Raw genomic sequence first — 16,519 nt, forward strand, 5'->3', positions numbered from 1 at the left:
CCTCCCAAACTCCTCCCTTGGGTCTTTGTCTACATCTTTCCTATTCAACCCAAATATTTCTTCCATCATCTCTACTATCTTTTGCCACCGTACCTCCGGAAGATCTGTCCCTTGTTGAAAATTTTCTGATTTCCCCACAATGTCATACATTAAATCTTTTATCTCCCTGTGGTTTTTTATCAACATATCATAAGAACTTTGGAGATCAACATCATTTCTTTTTCAAATCCGCTCATCTCCCCGAATGCAACGTCTTTTCTTATTTTGATAGGTCCAAATATTGCTCAATAGCCTGTCAGTAGGCTGTCACCACCCCAAAGCCTTAATTATCTATGACTTCAGAAAGCCATCTTAGAAACAGTTTGCTCAATCCTAGCATTGCTCCTCAAGGGAATGTAATAGTTATAGTTCTTTGTGTCCCACAGTTAGTCAATTAGTTCCATTTAGGTAATCCAGGAAGATTTCCAAATATCTCCTGAAATCCACTCTGTAAATTCAGTCATAGATCCTGTCATTTAAAAGTTGCTTTCTTTAGATGTCTTCCATAATCTCACAGTTAAACCTCCAATAACCATGAAGTAGACAGATATAGAACAGTAGATAGTACAGCAGTCCTCCAGATGGGTCCTCATTTTATCGACCTCAGAAGGATGGAAAGCTGAATCAGCCTTAAGCTGGTTAGACCCGAATTGCCGAACTGGTGGCAGTCAATAGTCAGCAGAATTAGCCTGCAATGCTGTATTCTAACCACTGTGCCTCTCGTTGCCTTTAAAGATAAAATGTGACTGTTTATAACAAAAGAGAAAAGGGGTTATGTGAACAGACATATCTGCATGGGATACCAGTCTGGTAACGTACTGAAGCAAAAAAAAGGTAGCCTATCCATGAAATAGTACATTGTGATGTATGCTTACTTCCAGGGGGATGCATATAGTTTTACATTGATCTCCTCTTAGGTCAGTGTTTATCAAACTTGGCAACTTTAAGATGTGTGGACTTGCTGACTGAGAAATTCTAGGAGTTCATCTACATATCCTAAAATTGCCAAGTTTGAGAAACACTGCAGTAGATAAAGATAGCTTGGAATAATATTATATCTGCTGATGTTTACCTCTGAAATTGTAAAATTACTTTTTTAACCACAACATTGTTATTATACAATTCCCAACAGGCTTGGAAGTGGGTCTTGGGCCCTGTGATATTGCACATCTGTGAAAGAATGATTAGATTATGGAGATTTCAGCAAGAGGTTGTCGTTACAAAGGTGTGTGTTTGTGCTTTATTTTGTTATAGATTTTGGTGTGTATTTATTTATTTATTTATTAATCAAATTTCTAGACCGCCCTTCTCCCGAAGGACTCAGGGCGGTGTACAGCCATATTAAAATACATAGATAGACAATGAATTTAAAATAAATTTTAAAATGAAATATTTAGCCGGCCAATTGAACTAAAAATAATAAAACCAATTAAAATCAGTATAAAATTTAAAATTTAAAATTTAAAAGCTAAAAAATCTAATTCAGTCCTGCGCACCTGAATAAGTGTGTTTTAAGTTCACGGCGGAAGGTTCTAAGGTCCGAGAGTTGGCGAAGTCCTGGGGGGAGCTCGTTCCAGAGGGCGGGAGCCCCCGCAGAGAAGGCCCTTCCCCTGGGTGTCGCCAGACGACACTGCCTAGCTGACGGCACCCTGAAGAGTCCCTCTCTGTGGGAGCGCACAGAGTGTATATTCTATATCCTATTCACATATTTATGCTATTTACTATGTTCATAAATATTTTGTTTTTCACTTCATACAATTATTGTTTTTGACTGTAAAGAACTACGGGCCCTGAAATATGATATAGCTACACAGAAGGGCCGTGGTGGCTCAGTGGCTAAGACACTGAGCTTGTCAATCGAAAGGTTGGCAGTTCAGCAGGTTGGCAATGCCGCATAATGGGGTGAGCTCCAGTTACTTGTCCCAGCTTCTGCCAACCTAGCAGTTCAAAAGCACATAAAAAATACAAATAGAAAAATAGGGACCACCTTTGGTGGGAAGGCAACAGCGTTCCATGCGCTTCTGGCATTTAGTCATGCCGGTCACATGGCCATGAAGACTTCTTCAGAAAGCGCTGGCTGTTCGGTTTTGGAGATGAGCACCGCCCCCTAGAGTCAGGAATGACTAGCACATATGCGAGGGGAACCTTGACCTTTTAGATGTTTATACATTTAAGTCCTGTTACTTTGCAAAATGCAACTCGCTCATATTCATAACTGATTAGCGTTAACTCTAGCAGCTGATCAGAACAAGGAATATTCCAAAACATTGAATATGTGTGTGCAGGCCCAGGGATCAGTAATATTCCTTCATGAGATTGACAAAGACATTTATTTTATTTTAAATGAATTCTTCTGTTCATATAATCATGCTTGCAGATCATTAATAGTATTCTGCCCATAGATAGGTGTCATTCAGATTATAGCTAAGCTAAATGTTCCCCATAATGAAATCCTAGATGAAATCTACTAGATCAGTGGTTCTCAACCTTGGTAACTTTAAGAAGTGCAGACTTCAACTCCCAGAATTCCCCAGCAAGTCCACACCTCTTAAGGTTACCAAGGCTGAGAAACACTATATTCAGAGGTGGTATTCACTTACCTTCGCTACCAGTTCGCAAATGTGAGGGCTCTCTGCGCATGCGCAGATTGTAAAAACGGGATGTGATGATGTCCGGGCAGGTGGGCGGAGCCTCCTGCAGCCACCTGAACCAGATAGAACCAGATGAATACCACCACTAACTGTATGAGGTGAAATCCATTGGTTCTTGCAGTAGCACTTCCTATGATAAAAGAGTTGGCTTATCAAACCTGACCTGGAGAATTCCAAATGCCCACTATTACACGTTCCAATGAATAGAATAACTGTGGGACTGTTTAGAATATTCTGGATGCCTTTGTTACCCTCTAATAATTGTCTGAATTCAGGTGACTCCAATCTGGTGGCCCCATCAAATAGTGATAAGGGCAGGAATACTTTTGTACCAACAGAATAATTTCTACTTCTTTCACTCAGCAATCTGATTCATCTCTGCTTTCCATGTTATGAGTATTGTTTATAAAGTACAATACAAAGTATGAATAAATGTTCTTGGTAGACAAGGTTGGAGGTCAAAAGAAGTAGCCTAATGACTATCCTTCCAGTTTTATGACCCTTCGCCAGTTTATCTGCCTCCGCCTGTGATCTCTGCTAATGAACAGAATAATTAAAATATGATGGTTGCCATTTTGCTTAGGTGGTGTCTCACTCCTCTGGGGTCTTAGAGCTTCAGTTGAAGAAGCGCGGCTTTAAAATGGAGCCTGGGCAGTACATCTTCCTCCAGTGCCCTGCAATCTCCCAGCTGGAGTGGCATCCTTTCACCCTCACTTCAGCTCCCGAAGACGACTTCTTTAGTGTGCACATACGATCAGTTGGGAACTGGACAGAAGCCATTTTCAGGGCCTTTGAAGCCCATGAAGAAACATATAAGGAACCCTGGAAACTGCCAAGGTCTGGAAATACTTTGCAATGTTAATTGGCTTGGCTGTTCATTTTTGATTATCTGAAGAAGCCACGCTCATAGGCTAACTGCAAATGTAGCCAAATCTACATTCCCTATTTCCTATCCCCATTTCCTATCTAGTAGGAAAAATAGATAATAGAAGATTATTGAAATGGCAGTACTTAAAAAAAGACTTCACATGTAATTTTACCTGAATCTGATTCAGCCCAAAGTAAGCATCTTGAAGTAGCACATTTTTCAAGGGGAAACATTAAGAATTCGCTTAAGGCTGCATGCCCAAAGTCTCCCTGTGGATCAGATTTTATTAATATCTAAACTTCTTCTTTTGACCCTTCTACCTCGTTTTCTTATTGAATCAGGAACTTCCACAACACTCCGAAAGAAAGAGGAAATATGTCTGGTATATAAAAAAAGCCATCAGTCCCAGAAACCACAAATTCTCTAAGATTTACTCCAAAGCTCATTATTATATTGAGGAGGTGGGGAGAGATTTTATCTGAAAATAATATTTATCCCAATATGCAATGTCCTAACATTAAAACCATACTGTTCTGCATTGTCTATTATTCTATGGCAATAGAATTTCTAATTTTGCCACAACACTGTTTCTCTTTCCTAACTGTTATGAACTTGTACTCACAATTTAGAGAGAACTTGGGGGTGGGGGAAAGAATGTTGTGGAATTTGGATAAATAGATCTCCTTTGGCTCCTGAAACAGCATTATCTGGAAATGTATCAGATGCCTGTTTTCATAAAATTGCTTTTAGATTGCGTGAAAGGAATTCCTGTATGCATTAAAAAGCCCAAGTCCACGTATCCCCTTTTCAAAGCTTTGGTGAGAAGTGTTGTAGAGACGCCTCACTAAATTCCTAGAGAAATACAAGACAGGTTAGCTAATATTAACGTATTTGATGAATCTGCCTTTTAATCCTAGATTTGCTTCAGGTAGGATCCAAAGGAATTAAGTCCAAATCTGGTTAATTCGTGTCACATCAGTGATATTATTTTTAATCCACTGAATTAGGGATTCAGCCTCCAAAATATAGGAAATCTCATTTAAAGACTGCCTTGTTTAGAGATTGTTTAGAATCGCAATAGTGATGAAAAAGTAAATTTATGACCAATCCTCACATTTACAACCTTCACAGGTCAGTAAAGCAAAGGAAAGCTGTAGTAAGATCTTAAGCAGAGTCACAGCTGCACTTAGCAGCCACCACTATGGTTAACAACGGAGTTGCTAGTGCCATGTGTGGCTGCTAAACAAGGAATACCTATAACTTGTGAAATAGCAATATAGCTGATGATTAAAATGCGGCTTAATGAAGAAACAATGGATTGTGTTTACTGCAGCTCTCTTCTTACCATTTCTTTTCTCTTACTTCCATGCTTTCAGATGTGAGGTCTGAAGAAAAGCTACAGTCATGTTCTCTTGATCACAAGTATATTTCTCCATATGAGCATAATTTTAACTCCTTTTCAGACATCTTGAAGAGATTGACAGAGAAGAGGCAGAGCTATTATGTCGCTCTAATCCTGGACCCTAGTGCCATTGTCATGTCAGATGGCCTTCATATTAGACAGAGTGGGACAGCCTTCTCAGGTGGCAGATATAACAATACTCCACTGCACTTGCAACATAAAAACCAAAGTGGTTGTACAGATAGTCCTCATTTTACAACCACAATTGAGTTTGAGCCCAAACTCATTTTGCCCCATTCTTTTACCTTTCTTGCCAAATTTGTTAAGTGAATCACTGACTTGGTTAAGTTAGTGATGTTGTTAAGTGAATCTGGCTTCTCCCTTGAGTTTACTTGTCAGAAGATCACAAAAGGTGATCACATGACCCCGGGACACTGCAAAAGTCATAAATACATGCTAGTTGCCAAGTGTCTGAATTTTGATCACATGGCCATGGGAATGCTGCAACGGTCATAAGTCAACTTGACTTCGGAAGTTGTGGGAGCTTCATCACTTGAGACTTTCAAGAAGAGATTGGACTGCCATTTGTCAGAAATGATGTAAGGTCTCCTGCTTGAGTGGGTGGTTGGACTAGATGACCTTCCAACTCTGTTAATCTGTAAACTGTAAACTGTTACAATTTTCAGTAGCATTGTAACTTCAAACAGTTACTGAACAAATGGTTGTTGAAAGGAAATGTTGAAAGTTACTATTTTGTAAGTATTAGTTGGGATGTCATTGCAGACTTGCTGTGGATGGGCCCTTGGGAGCTGCAGTCACTGATGTCTTTCAGTATCCGATTAGTGTGTGCATTGCAGCAGGAATAGGAGTCACTCCTTTTGCTTCCATTCTGAAATCTATTTGGTATAAGAACTGTAATCGAAATGCACAACTCAGAGTGGAAAAGGTAAGTCATATTGTGGTTATGGATTTCATCTATCTTATTTCATCACTTTTAAACTTTTTGCAAGTGAGCTAATTTATTTATTTTATTTATTTTGTCAAATACATATTAAATAATATATATAAGCATAAATTGAAAACATAAAATGAATACAACTAAAGGGAACATTAGGACAGGAACGATAGGCACGCTGGTGCTCTTATGCACGCCCCTGACAGACCTCTTAGGAACGGGGTGAGGTCAACAGTAGACAGTCTTAAGTTAAAGTTTTGGGGATTTGGGGATGAGACCACGGAGTCTGGTAGTGCATTCCAGGCATTGACCACTCTGTTGCTGAAGTCATATTTTCTGCAATCGAGTTTGGTGCAGTTTACCTTAACTTTGTATCTATTGTGGGCTCGTGTATTGTTGTAGTTGAAGCTGAAGTAGTCATTGACAGGAAGGACATTGTAGCAGATGATTTTATGAGCCAAGCTCAGGTCATACTGAAGGCGGCGTAGTTCTAAATTTTCTAATCCCAGAATTCCAAGTCTGGTGGTTTAAGGTATTTTGTTGTGATCAGCGGAGTGGAGGACTCTTCTTGTGAAATATTTCTTGCCACGCTCAATTGTATTAATGTCTGATATGGAGTGGGGGGTTCCAGACAGATGAGCCGTAATCAAGAATTGGTCTAGCAAATGTTTTGTATGCTCTGGTTAGTAGTGTAATCTTACCGGAGAAGAAGCTATGCAAGATTAGGTTTACAACTCTTAAATGCCTTTTTGGCGATGTAGTTGCAGTGGGCTTTGGCACTTAGATCATTTGATATGAGAACTCCAAGGTCTTTGACAGAGAGAGGGTCATCTACAAGATCATGTCCACCTAGATTGTACTTTGTGTTCTGATTCTTTCTGCCAATGTGTAAGACAGAGCATTTAGTCAAAAGCTTGCTCCATTTAGCCTTACCTAGTGACACATCCTATTAAAAGTTGAGCTTTACTACTGGTCACCAGTAATTAAGTTGAGCTTAATTTTGGTGACTAGATCAACATGACTCACTGTTTTATTGACAACAGTAGATAAATTATTTGCCCTTATGTTTTTTGGGAGGGTGATTATGTTGACTTCTTAGTGGAATTACCTGATCTTATCCAAATTCTAACCAGGTATGACCTTACTTTTTTTATATATATATCAACTAGATTCTGCTATTCTTCTTCAGCTATTTGCTAATGTTTGGGGTCATAACATCCTTGAGCTAGTAAAAGAAGTAGATTTATTTCAGTATTGCTTTTGCAAGCCCTATCTATTGCAGCTAATTTGTATCCTTTGTCACCAAGATTTCCATGAATTGTGCCGAGTCCCCAAATATATAATGTCAGGTTTAATGTGACAGAAGATAGAAAAATATATTCTTCATTGATATTGTGAATAATTATTTCCATTGTATGTACTGTAAAGCCTTTGTCCTTACTCCATCCAGTATTTGTTCAGTATACATTATTTGTTTACTTTGATAACTGTGGCCCCTGACCAGAGTCAGGTTTAGACTAAAAATAGTCAATAAGATCCAGGGAAGCCCTAATTTCTACGTTTACTCAAGTTTGTGTGTGTGTCTGTGTGTGTGTGTGTTATATGTATGGATGAAGGGGTATGTGTGTGTGTGTGTGTGTGTGTGTGTGTGTGTAGGTCTTTGGTTATTCGGGTTTTCTCCCACGTAAAATTGGAAGTGTCTTGGCGATGTTTCGACGAAGTCTCATTCGTCATCTTCAGGCTTCAGCTTCGTGCTTCTGGGAGCAATGTGTGATCGCAGCTGTTTCTTCCTTTTAACTGCTAGTGGGGGTTTGAACTGATTGGGTGGGAGCTTGGCTGTGCTCTGATTGGCTGGGGTTTTTTTTGTGCTCTGATTGGCTGGGGGTGTGTCCTGTTTGGGTGGGGGCTTGGTTGTGCTCAGATTAGTCTGAGTTGCAGGGGGATTTGAGCTGGTGAGCTGCATTGCTGTTGTTTGGCTTCGTGTTCGTGGTCGTGCTACATCTTCATAGTGGGTGTCAGTCTGCTGCATGTATGGATTGGAGGGGTTTGAAATGGCTAATGTTGCAGCTGCGGTCTGGCTTCTAATCCATGGTCATGCTTCATCATCGGTGTGGGTTTGAGTTTGCTTTCCGCATGGATGTGTGGTGGTGACATGTTGTGTGGCACTCGTGAGTGTGGGTATTGCGTCATTCTTCATGTTAGGGACTCGTTTGTCAATAAGGGCGAGTTTCCAAATGGCTGGTAGGCAGGAGGTATCATCTTGTTTATTCAGCCAACCCCACCATCCAATCAGAGCACAGCCAAACCCCCAACCAATCAGAACACACCTCCACCCAATCAGAACACAGCCAAGTTCCCAACCAATCAGTTCAAACCCCCACTAGCAGTTAAAAGGAAGAAACAGCTGTGATCTCACATTTCTGCTAGAAGCTGTAAACACCCAGCCTGAAGATGACGAATAGGATTTCGTCGAAACATCACAAGACACTTCCAATTTGATGCGGGAGAAAACTCAAATAACCAAAGACCTACATACAAACACCTGCGAAAACCTCAGAAAACATATATATTTATATTTATATATATGTGTGTGTGTGTGTGTGTGTGTGTGTGTGTGTGTGTGTGTGTGTGTGTGTAAAGCATGTGTATATGTGTGTTGTATATGTGTACACTTTTGAGAGCAGGCAACAATGCCCACAGTAAAAATGACAATAAAGGTTATCTATCTATCTATCTATCTATCTATCTATCTATCTATCTATCTGATAGCTTGAAGAGAGCCATTATCCTTCTTCAGCATCAGTATAAGACGGGGCAGAAATATTCAGCCTTACAGGACTGTAAGAATTGTATTGAGTCAGTTTTATCTAAAGATTAAAGGTACTGGGGCTAGAAACTGGGAGATTGAGTGCCTTATCTTACATTTGAAGCCATCGGGTGACTTTGGGCTAGTCATTTTTTTCAGATTTAGGAATAAAGCAATGGAAAGCAAGAGAACTAATGCCAAGAAAATTGTATGGATTTACCCAGCCAATCACCAGGAATCATGACTGATTCAAAGGTCATCATCATATCATCATCCTCATCCTGAAATCATAGATGAAAAGGGCTCTGCATAATCTAAAAATACATTTCTTATTATATGATATGCCCAAGACTTGGTAAACACTTCAACACTTCTGCCTACTCTACATCCCCTTATGCTGTCCAATTACCAATAGCCATTTAAGATCAACTCTTAAGAGCATCCTTAAGCATGATGTTCAAGGTATCAATTGAAAACATACACAAATGACTGCTGAAGTACATTATTGAACAACAGAGCTCTGCACTGTCAGGGCTGGCTAGAAAATCAAGTGTAAATTTTAAACCTGAGCACAGTAGCAGGCTATAAGATTAGCCACTTATCTCCAAATAAATAATTTAAGAGCCATATAGGATGCCCACTGAAAGCTTGCACTTGGCTGAATTGTTTTACTTTCCCTTGACAGGTTTATTTCTATTGGATTTGCCGAGATCCATCTGCCTTTGAGTGGTTTGCTGATCTCCTGTGCTTGCTGGAAGCACAAATGGCTAAGAAAGGGAAAGCCTATTTTCTGAGCTATCACATATTTCTTACCGACTGGGATGAAAGTCAGGTATAAATGAAATCTTCTGGGACTGAGTTACTGCATCTTATTTTTCTAGGACTGCAGCCTAAGGAACAGTAATCAAATGAAGGCTTAATCGCATCAAGCATGGCTTTCTTAAAATGAATCATACTTACATTTGTCTTTTGAAAGACTCTGTTCCCAGTGCAGTGTCACAGAGTCCCAGTTATGCCAAAGCAAATGTCAAAGCTGGGTTTAATGCCAAAGTTCTCAGTAACTGCGGGGGTATCCAGATCTGTGATTGCTCTCCAAAGCCCTTTTCTTCCCATCTCATCTATCATTCTCCTCTCCCGTCCTCTCTGTCCTGAGGCTCAGCTAGCTACCAATTCACTCAATCTGCTGATATCAGTGAACTTTTCTTTATGGTGCTAGAGTACCGGTGTCACGGCTTGTATTTCAGTTCCTACATGCTATTTGGGGGAATTGATAGATGAGACTATATGAAATAAATGTCAAACCCATTGCTGGAGAACAAAAAAAGACTTGAAGCTGCCTTTAAAGAAATCTAAGCATGAGTTTGGATTCACATCAGATGCTGGTTCCATCAGTCAATGGCACTTCATTGACTGGAGAACCTCTGGGCCAGGGGTGGTATACAGCAGGTTCTGACAGCTTCTGGAGAACTGGTAGCGGAAATTTTGAGTAGTTCAGAGAGGCAAATACCACCTCTGGCTGGCTCCAGACTGGGGTGGGAATGGAAATTTTGCAATATCCTTCCCCAGGACTGGGGAGGGAATGGGGATTTTGCAGTATCCTTCCCCGGAGTGGGGTGGAAATGGAGATTTTGCAGTAACTTTCCCCTGCCACGCCCACCAAGCCACACCCACCATGCCACACCACACCCACAGAACTAGTAGTAAAAAAAAATTGAATTCCACCACTGCTCTGGGCCATCATACTTAATTATCATAATATTGGTTGATGTTTTAACAGTTATATGGATTAAGCTGTGCTTCTAACAAAAAAGAATGGAAGCAGACTTTTCTGCTCTTTCTTTGCTCTAAGAGCCTTCCATTCAAAGAATTCTCTAGCAGTTGGAGGATCCTGGTTTGAAATGAGAGATGGGGAAAATAATCACTGGAAGTTGACAGAATGAACCCAAATTTCAGAGACTCTCCCTCCCTATCATCCACAGGTGGGTTTTAGCAGGTTCTGACCAGTTCTGGAGAACCAGTAGCAGAAATTTTGAGTAGTTCAGAGAACCGGCAGTAAAAATTCTGACTGGCCCCACCACCATCTATTCTCTGCCTCCGAAGTCCCAGCTGATCGGGAGGAAATGGGGATTTTGTGGTAACCTTCCCCTGGAGTAGGGTAGGAATGGAGATTTTACAGTATCTTTCCCCCACCCCGCCCACCAAGCCACACCCACAGAACTGGTAGTAAAAAAATGTGAAACCCACCAGTGCTATCATCTCTCTATATTTTTCAATTGATTCCTTCTGTTCTCTGAGAAGTCTTTAGAGACCCTCAGAGAAAACCTGGACAGGAATTGAACAGTATCCCAAAGGTGCTTTTTCAGGAGGCAACTGGACTTTCTTGTTTTTTCTCTTGAAGACATTACACTTCTCATCCAAGAAGCTTCTTCAGCTCTGACAGGATAGTGGGGAATGGAAGGATTCTGTCCTTCGGACACTATCCTGTCAGAGCTGAAGAAGCTTCTTGGATGAGAACTGAAACATCTTCAAAAGAAAAAACAAAAAAGTCTAGTTGCCTCCGGAAAAAGCCCCTTTGGAACAATCATGACCTGGATGACCGAGAATCTCTACAGACAAATTAAAGAGTGGTAAATACATGATATTTTCCCCTTATATCTATATATTCATTTGTCCAGTAATAATATTCTCTTTTTTCTTAATTCTGACTTTTTGATCCACTGCAATATAGGCTACGCACATTGCCTTGCATTATGAGAAAAAGTTGGATGTAATTACTGGCTTGAGACAGAAAACTTTCTATGGGAGACCAAACTGGGACACTGAATTCAAACAAATAGCCGAAAATCATCCTGGGTAAGGCATGTTAGCAACTACTGATGATCTCACCATGCTATGTTTTTTTCAGTGTACAAAGCTAGTAAGGAAACTTGTTCTTTGATATATTTAAGTTGGATATTTATACTAAAAGCATATTTATGTGTTATAATGCTTTCAAGGAAGAAATCTAGGGTAGTCAATGCCATCAAATCTAATTTTTGGACATGAGAATCTAATGTTTAGAAGTATTTCAGCTTCTTGGCATTTATCCAGCTATAATTGAAAGCCCCAATCCAATTATTGTACAACACAAAGGACAAAGTAACATTAATTTTCATTGAAAATGGCTATTAAAAAGATAAACAGTGAGGTCTTTTTTCTTAGAATGTCAAGGATGTGTTTGTTCCCCAATCTCATTGGCTGTGGACCTAAGGACAATGCTATTATGTTATTAGTTCATCTCAGCTTGAAAGGTCTAAGTTGAATAACAGAGAATTGCGGGGTGGGTGTTGGTGTTTTGGGCTAGAAAGTCTCAGAAAAGCTTCTTTGTTCCCAGAGAGTTCTGAAGCAATCGCTACAACTGCTAACTTCAGAAAAGAGGAAGAAAAATAGTTCTGATTACTTATCAGACCCTAATATTTAATTATTTGTTGATCAGAAACTAAAATCAGTGCCATTGAAAGGAAGAAAGAATCGGACTATTTTTAAGATATGCAAATGAAGAAAAAAAATTAGTGCAAACCGGTGGTGGTATTGACATTCCTTTGCTACTGGTTTGCCAATGTGAGTGTGCAGAATGATATCCGGGTGGCTGGGCGGAGCCTCCCGTAGCCGCTGCTATTGGATAGAACCGGCTGAATACCACCACTGGTGCAAACTTAGTCTGACTGCTCAGAAGCAAACCTCATTAATTTCAGCAAACCGTATTATCTAATATCTGTAACTAGGCATGCAGATTCTTTAAAATGGTACATAACACACAATTTTATAAGTGGAAACTATAATTAGACAATATAATCTAGTCAATATTTAATCCAAGAATTGCGAAATAGGGATTTGTGCAGGACAGAAAAATTCTGAAAATTATTCATGATAAAAGGAGAAGATTCTAAACTGGCAGGAATAGCCAACATCTCAGATGGATCTTGAAAGACTCGAATACTAGACCCGAACAAAATGAAATTCAATGTAGAGAAAAGTAAAATCTTACACTTAGGCAAGAAAAACAAAAGTACACATATAGACTGGGTGAAACCAGGCTTAATAGCAGTAACTGTGAGAAGGATCTTGGAGTCTTAGTGGATAACCAATTAAATATGAGTCAACAGTGTGCTGCGGCAGGCAAAAAAACCAATACAATCCTAAATTGCATTAACAGAGGGATACAATCAAGATCAAGTGAGGTACTAATACCACTCTATAAAGCCTTAGTAATACCACACCTAGAGTACTGCATTTTGGTCCCCACACTATAAAAAGTTGGTGAGACTCTAGAAAGAGTGCAGAGAAGAGCAACCAAGATGATTAGGGGACTGGAGATTAAAACATATAAAGAATGGTTACAGGAACTGGGCATGGCTAGTCTAGTGAAGAGAAGGACCAGGGGAGACATGATAGCAGTGTTCCAATATTTGAGGGGCTGCCACAGAGAGGAAGGGGTCAAGCTATTTTCCAAGGCACTTGAAGGCCAGACAGGAATGATGGATGGAAAGGTGAACGAGGAGAGATTCAACCTGGAAATAAGGAGAAATTTTCTGACAGTGAGAACAATCAATCAATGGAACAGCTTGCCTTCAGAAGTTGTGGGAGCTTCATCACTGGAAGCTTTCAAGAAGAGATTGGACTGCCATCTGTCAGAAATGGTGTAGGGTATGCTTGGGTGGGGGTTGGACTAGATGATCTACAAGGTCCCTTCCAACTTTGTTAATCTGTATCTGTATCAGATGATATGCCAAATTTTGTGAACTATACAGTAATGTTTATAGATGTCTAGTATTCATAGATATCTCCTATTAAAATCTCTTCTCTATTTTCTGAGTGAAGATAATATGAAAAAATTAAATGGGTATCTTCAATTTATTGACATAATTCCTCATGTAAGGACCCAGCAAATCTTCTGAGCAATGTAACAATGTATTTATTTATAATTAGTCCTCATTTGCCAATCACTCATTCGGCAATCATACCATGTTATGATGGCATTGAAAAAGAACTTATGAATGGTCATCAAAGTTGCAGTTGCGGCAGAATAGAATAGAATAGAATAGAATTTTATTGGCCAAGTGTGATTGGACACACAAGGAATTTGTCTTGGTGCATATGCTCTCAGTGTACATAAAAGAAAAGATACGTTCATCAAGGTACAACATTTACAACACAATTGATGATCAATATATCAATATAAATCATAAGGATTGCCAGCAACAAGTTATAGTCATACAGTCATAAGTGGAAAGAGATTGGTGATGGGAACTATGAAACGATTAATAGTAGTGCAGATTCAGTAAATAGTCTGACAGTGTTGAGGGAATTATTTGTTTAGCAGAGTGATGGCCTTCGGGAAAAAACTGTTCTTGTGTCTAGTTGTTCTGGTGTGCAGTGCTCTATAGCGTCGTTTTGAGGGTAGGAGTTGAAACAGTTTATGTCCAGGATGCGAGGGATCTGCAAATATTTTCACGGCCCTCTTCTTGATTCATGCAGTATACAGGTCCTCAATGGAAGGCAGGTTGGTAGCAATTATTTTTTCTGCAGTTCTAATTATCCTCTGAAGTCTGTGTTTTTCTTGTTGGGTTGCAGAACCGAATCAGACAGTTATAGAGGTGCAAATGACAGACTCAATAATTCCTCTGTAGAATTGGATAAGCAGCTCCTTGGGCAGTTTGAGTTTACTGAGTTGGCGCAGAAAGAACATTTTTTTTGTCCTTTTTTTGTTGCAGCATCCTTATAATCACGTGATCACAATTTGAGAGCTTGGCAGGTGGCATATATTTATGATAGTCACAATGTCAACTCAGGTGGTCACATAAATCACCATTACAACCTTCCTAGCCAACTTCCAATGAGCATGTGAAAGTCAATAAGCAAGCCAGGAAGAAGTTGTAAGTCACAGTCATGTGATGTCATGCTTAATGACCAGTGGTAGTTCGCTTCATGACTGCAGCTGGAATTGATATCATAAGTTGGTGTAGCCATGTGGCATTTCACTTAACAACCCCACTGCTTAGTGATTAAGTTGTTGGTCCAAACTGCAGGGAGGATTATCTGTATTTCTAATATTTCTAATTAGCTTAACAAGGGATTGACTCTAGGATAAAATGGACATCACATACTCTGTACTCTTTGTAACTTCCAAAGTTTGGCTTAGATACCTATTTCAAAGCTTGATCAATACATGTGGACTACACCTTTACCATAGATGTAGCTAATAACAAAATTATGAAATTCTCTCTTCAAGAAAGCTTGACAGGCACAAGATTATTCTTCTAACTAACATTTAAATACCTTTAAAGGCAAAGTCCTGAAAGCAATTAACATCAACTAAATACATTTAGAATTTAAAAAGAAAAAATAGAATTAACAACAATCATTCTAATTAAAAATAATTTCAATCCTAACAACTGAGATGCTTAAAAACCTAGCTTGGAGCATACTATCAACTAAACAGAAATTAAACTATGCAAATCCTTTAAATGTTGATAAATATGTGATGTTTCTTCCCTGTCTCCCTTCTGGGAAGGATTTCTACAAATTTGGGATCACTGCAAAAAACATCCTGTAATAGACGTTGATGGTTGACCAATAGTCAAGGCAATAAGTCTAAAAGCCACAATGTCACATGTCACAACACAATCATAATTTCCATAATAGCATCATGATGCATTGTGTAGGCAGTGATATTCTCCAGGGATGTGGAAGCTTTTTTTGACAAGAAACTCATTGCTGGTAGGTTTTTAAATGTTGCCTCTTTTGTATTTTACTGACACAAAGACATTACTGAACCATTTCAGTCAAATTATTGTGATCCCTCTCAAATCTCCTGCTTCAAACACATATGTATAGTTTTTCTATTCAAGGAAAGAGTTCTTAACCATAATTTGTGAATCTTGATTTTCATTGCAGCAACTGCATTGGTGTGTTCTTTTGTGGATCTAAAACTCTTTCTCGGAATCTTCAAAAGATGTGCAGCCGGTATTCATCCACTGATCCAAGAGGCATTCAATTTTATTATAACAAGGAAAGTTTCTAGAACTTCTTTTTTAAAAATGGTAGCTGATAGCTGCATGCTTGGAGCAATGAAACTACATCGTTTTGAAATGAGTGTTTGTTATGTAGTAAAGGAACTTATATCTCTATTACTATCTTAAATTCTTAAATGTTATGCCCTATTCGGTTATAGGCTGCATGCTTTATTATTTCCTGTAAATCATTAATAAGAGTCCTCTGGGAATAGAGTGGAGTATAAATTAAAGTAAAATAATGCAGAAACACAGACATCAAGACTAAGTTTTCTGTCTCTTCATTAGCTTTGAATAAGACACAATTTACATCTCAGGAAAAGCATAAGAAAATTCTGTAGTTTTACTAGCTGGGATGGTGACATATCTGAAGACAGTCTCTGCTATCACCAAAATGACCTGGATAGAGGTTCTCAGTATTCTCTCCATGTTTTAACCCAGGGCTGTCAAACTCCTGGCCAGATGTGTCACACAATGGCCACGCCCACGCCTGGTTTAGTAAAGGGGGGAAAGTCCCAATACATCACGTGACACCGCCATGATGACGTGAGTTTAACACCCCTGTTAGCCTAGCTGCAAAGCTAATCTATATCGTACCCTTTAAAGTATGGACTTTCCCCCTAACTTTGTATCTATGTGCAGCCTGCCATCAAAACATACTATTTCTAATCGTAATATAATAAGATCAAGTTTGATAATTTGAAGTTTATTTGTAGCTGTCTTCCATTCAAAATAATGGTCCTCGA

The 16,519-nt window shown here is 39.3% G+C and overlaps 1 protein-coding gene across 1 annotated transcript in view; it reads left to right on the top strand.

Annotated features, from left to right (window-relative positions):
• NOX3 (NADPH oxidase 3) overlaps nucleotides 1–15,965 on the top strand; it is a 37,633-nt gene extending 21,668 nt beyond the window's left edge. The window contains exons 8-13 of the mRNA XM_058163832.1: nucleotides 1,172–1,264; nucleotides 3,274–3,527; nucleotides 5,744–5,906; nucleotides 9,407–9,553; nucleotides 11,450–11,574; nucleotides 15,658–15,965. Of these exons, the coding sequence (XP_058019815.1) occupies nucleotides 1,172–1,264; nucleotides 3,274–3,527; nucleotides 5,744–5,906; nucleotides 9,407–9,553; nucleotides 11,450–11,574; nucleotides 15,658–15,784 (909 nt within the window). The 3' untranslated portion in view covers nucleotides 15,785–15,965. The remainder of the gene's footprint in view (nucleotides 1–1,171; nucleotides 1,265–3,273; nucleotides 3,528–5,743; nucleotides 5,907–9,406; nucleotides 9,554–11,449; nucleotides 11,575–15,657) is intronic.
• The last annotated feature ends 554 nt before the right edge of the window (nucleotides 15,966–16,519 follow it).

Source organism: Ahaetulla prasina, chromosome 1 (genome assembly GCF_028640845.1).
Source record: "Ahaetulla prasina isolate Xishuangbanna chromosome 1, ASM2864084v1, whole genome shotgun sequence".
Classification (NCBI taxonomy): domain Eukaryota; kingdom Metazoa; phylum Chordata; class Lepidosauria; order Squamata; family Colubridae; genus Ahaetulla; species Ahaetulla prasina.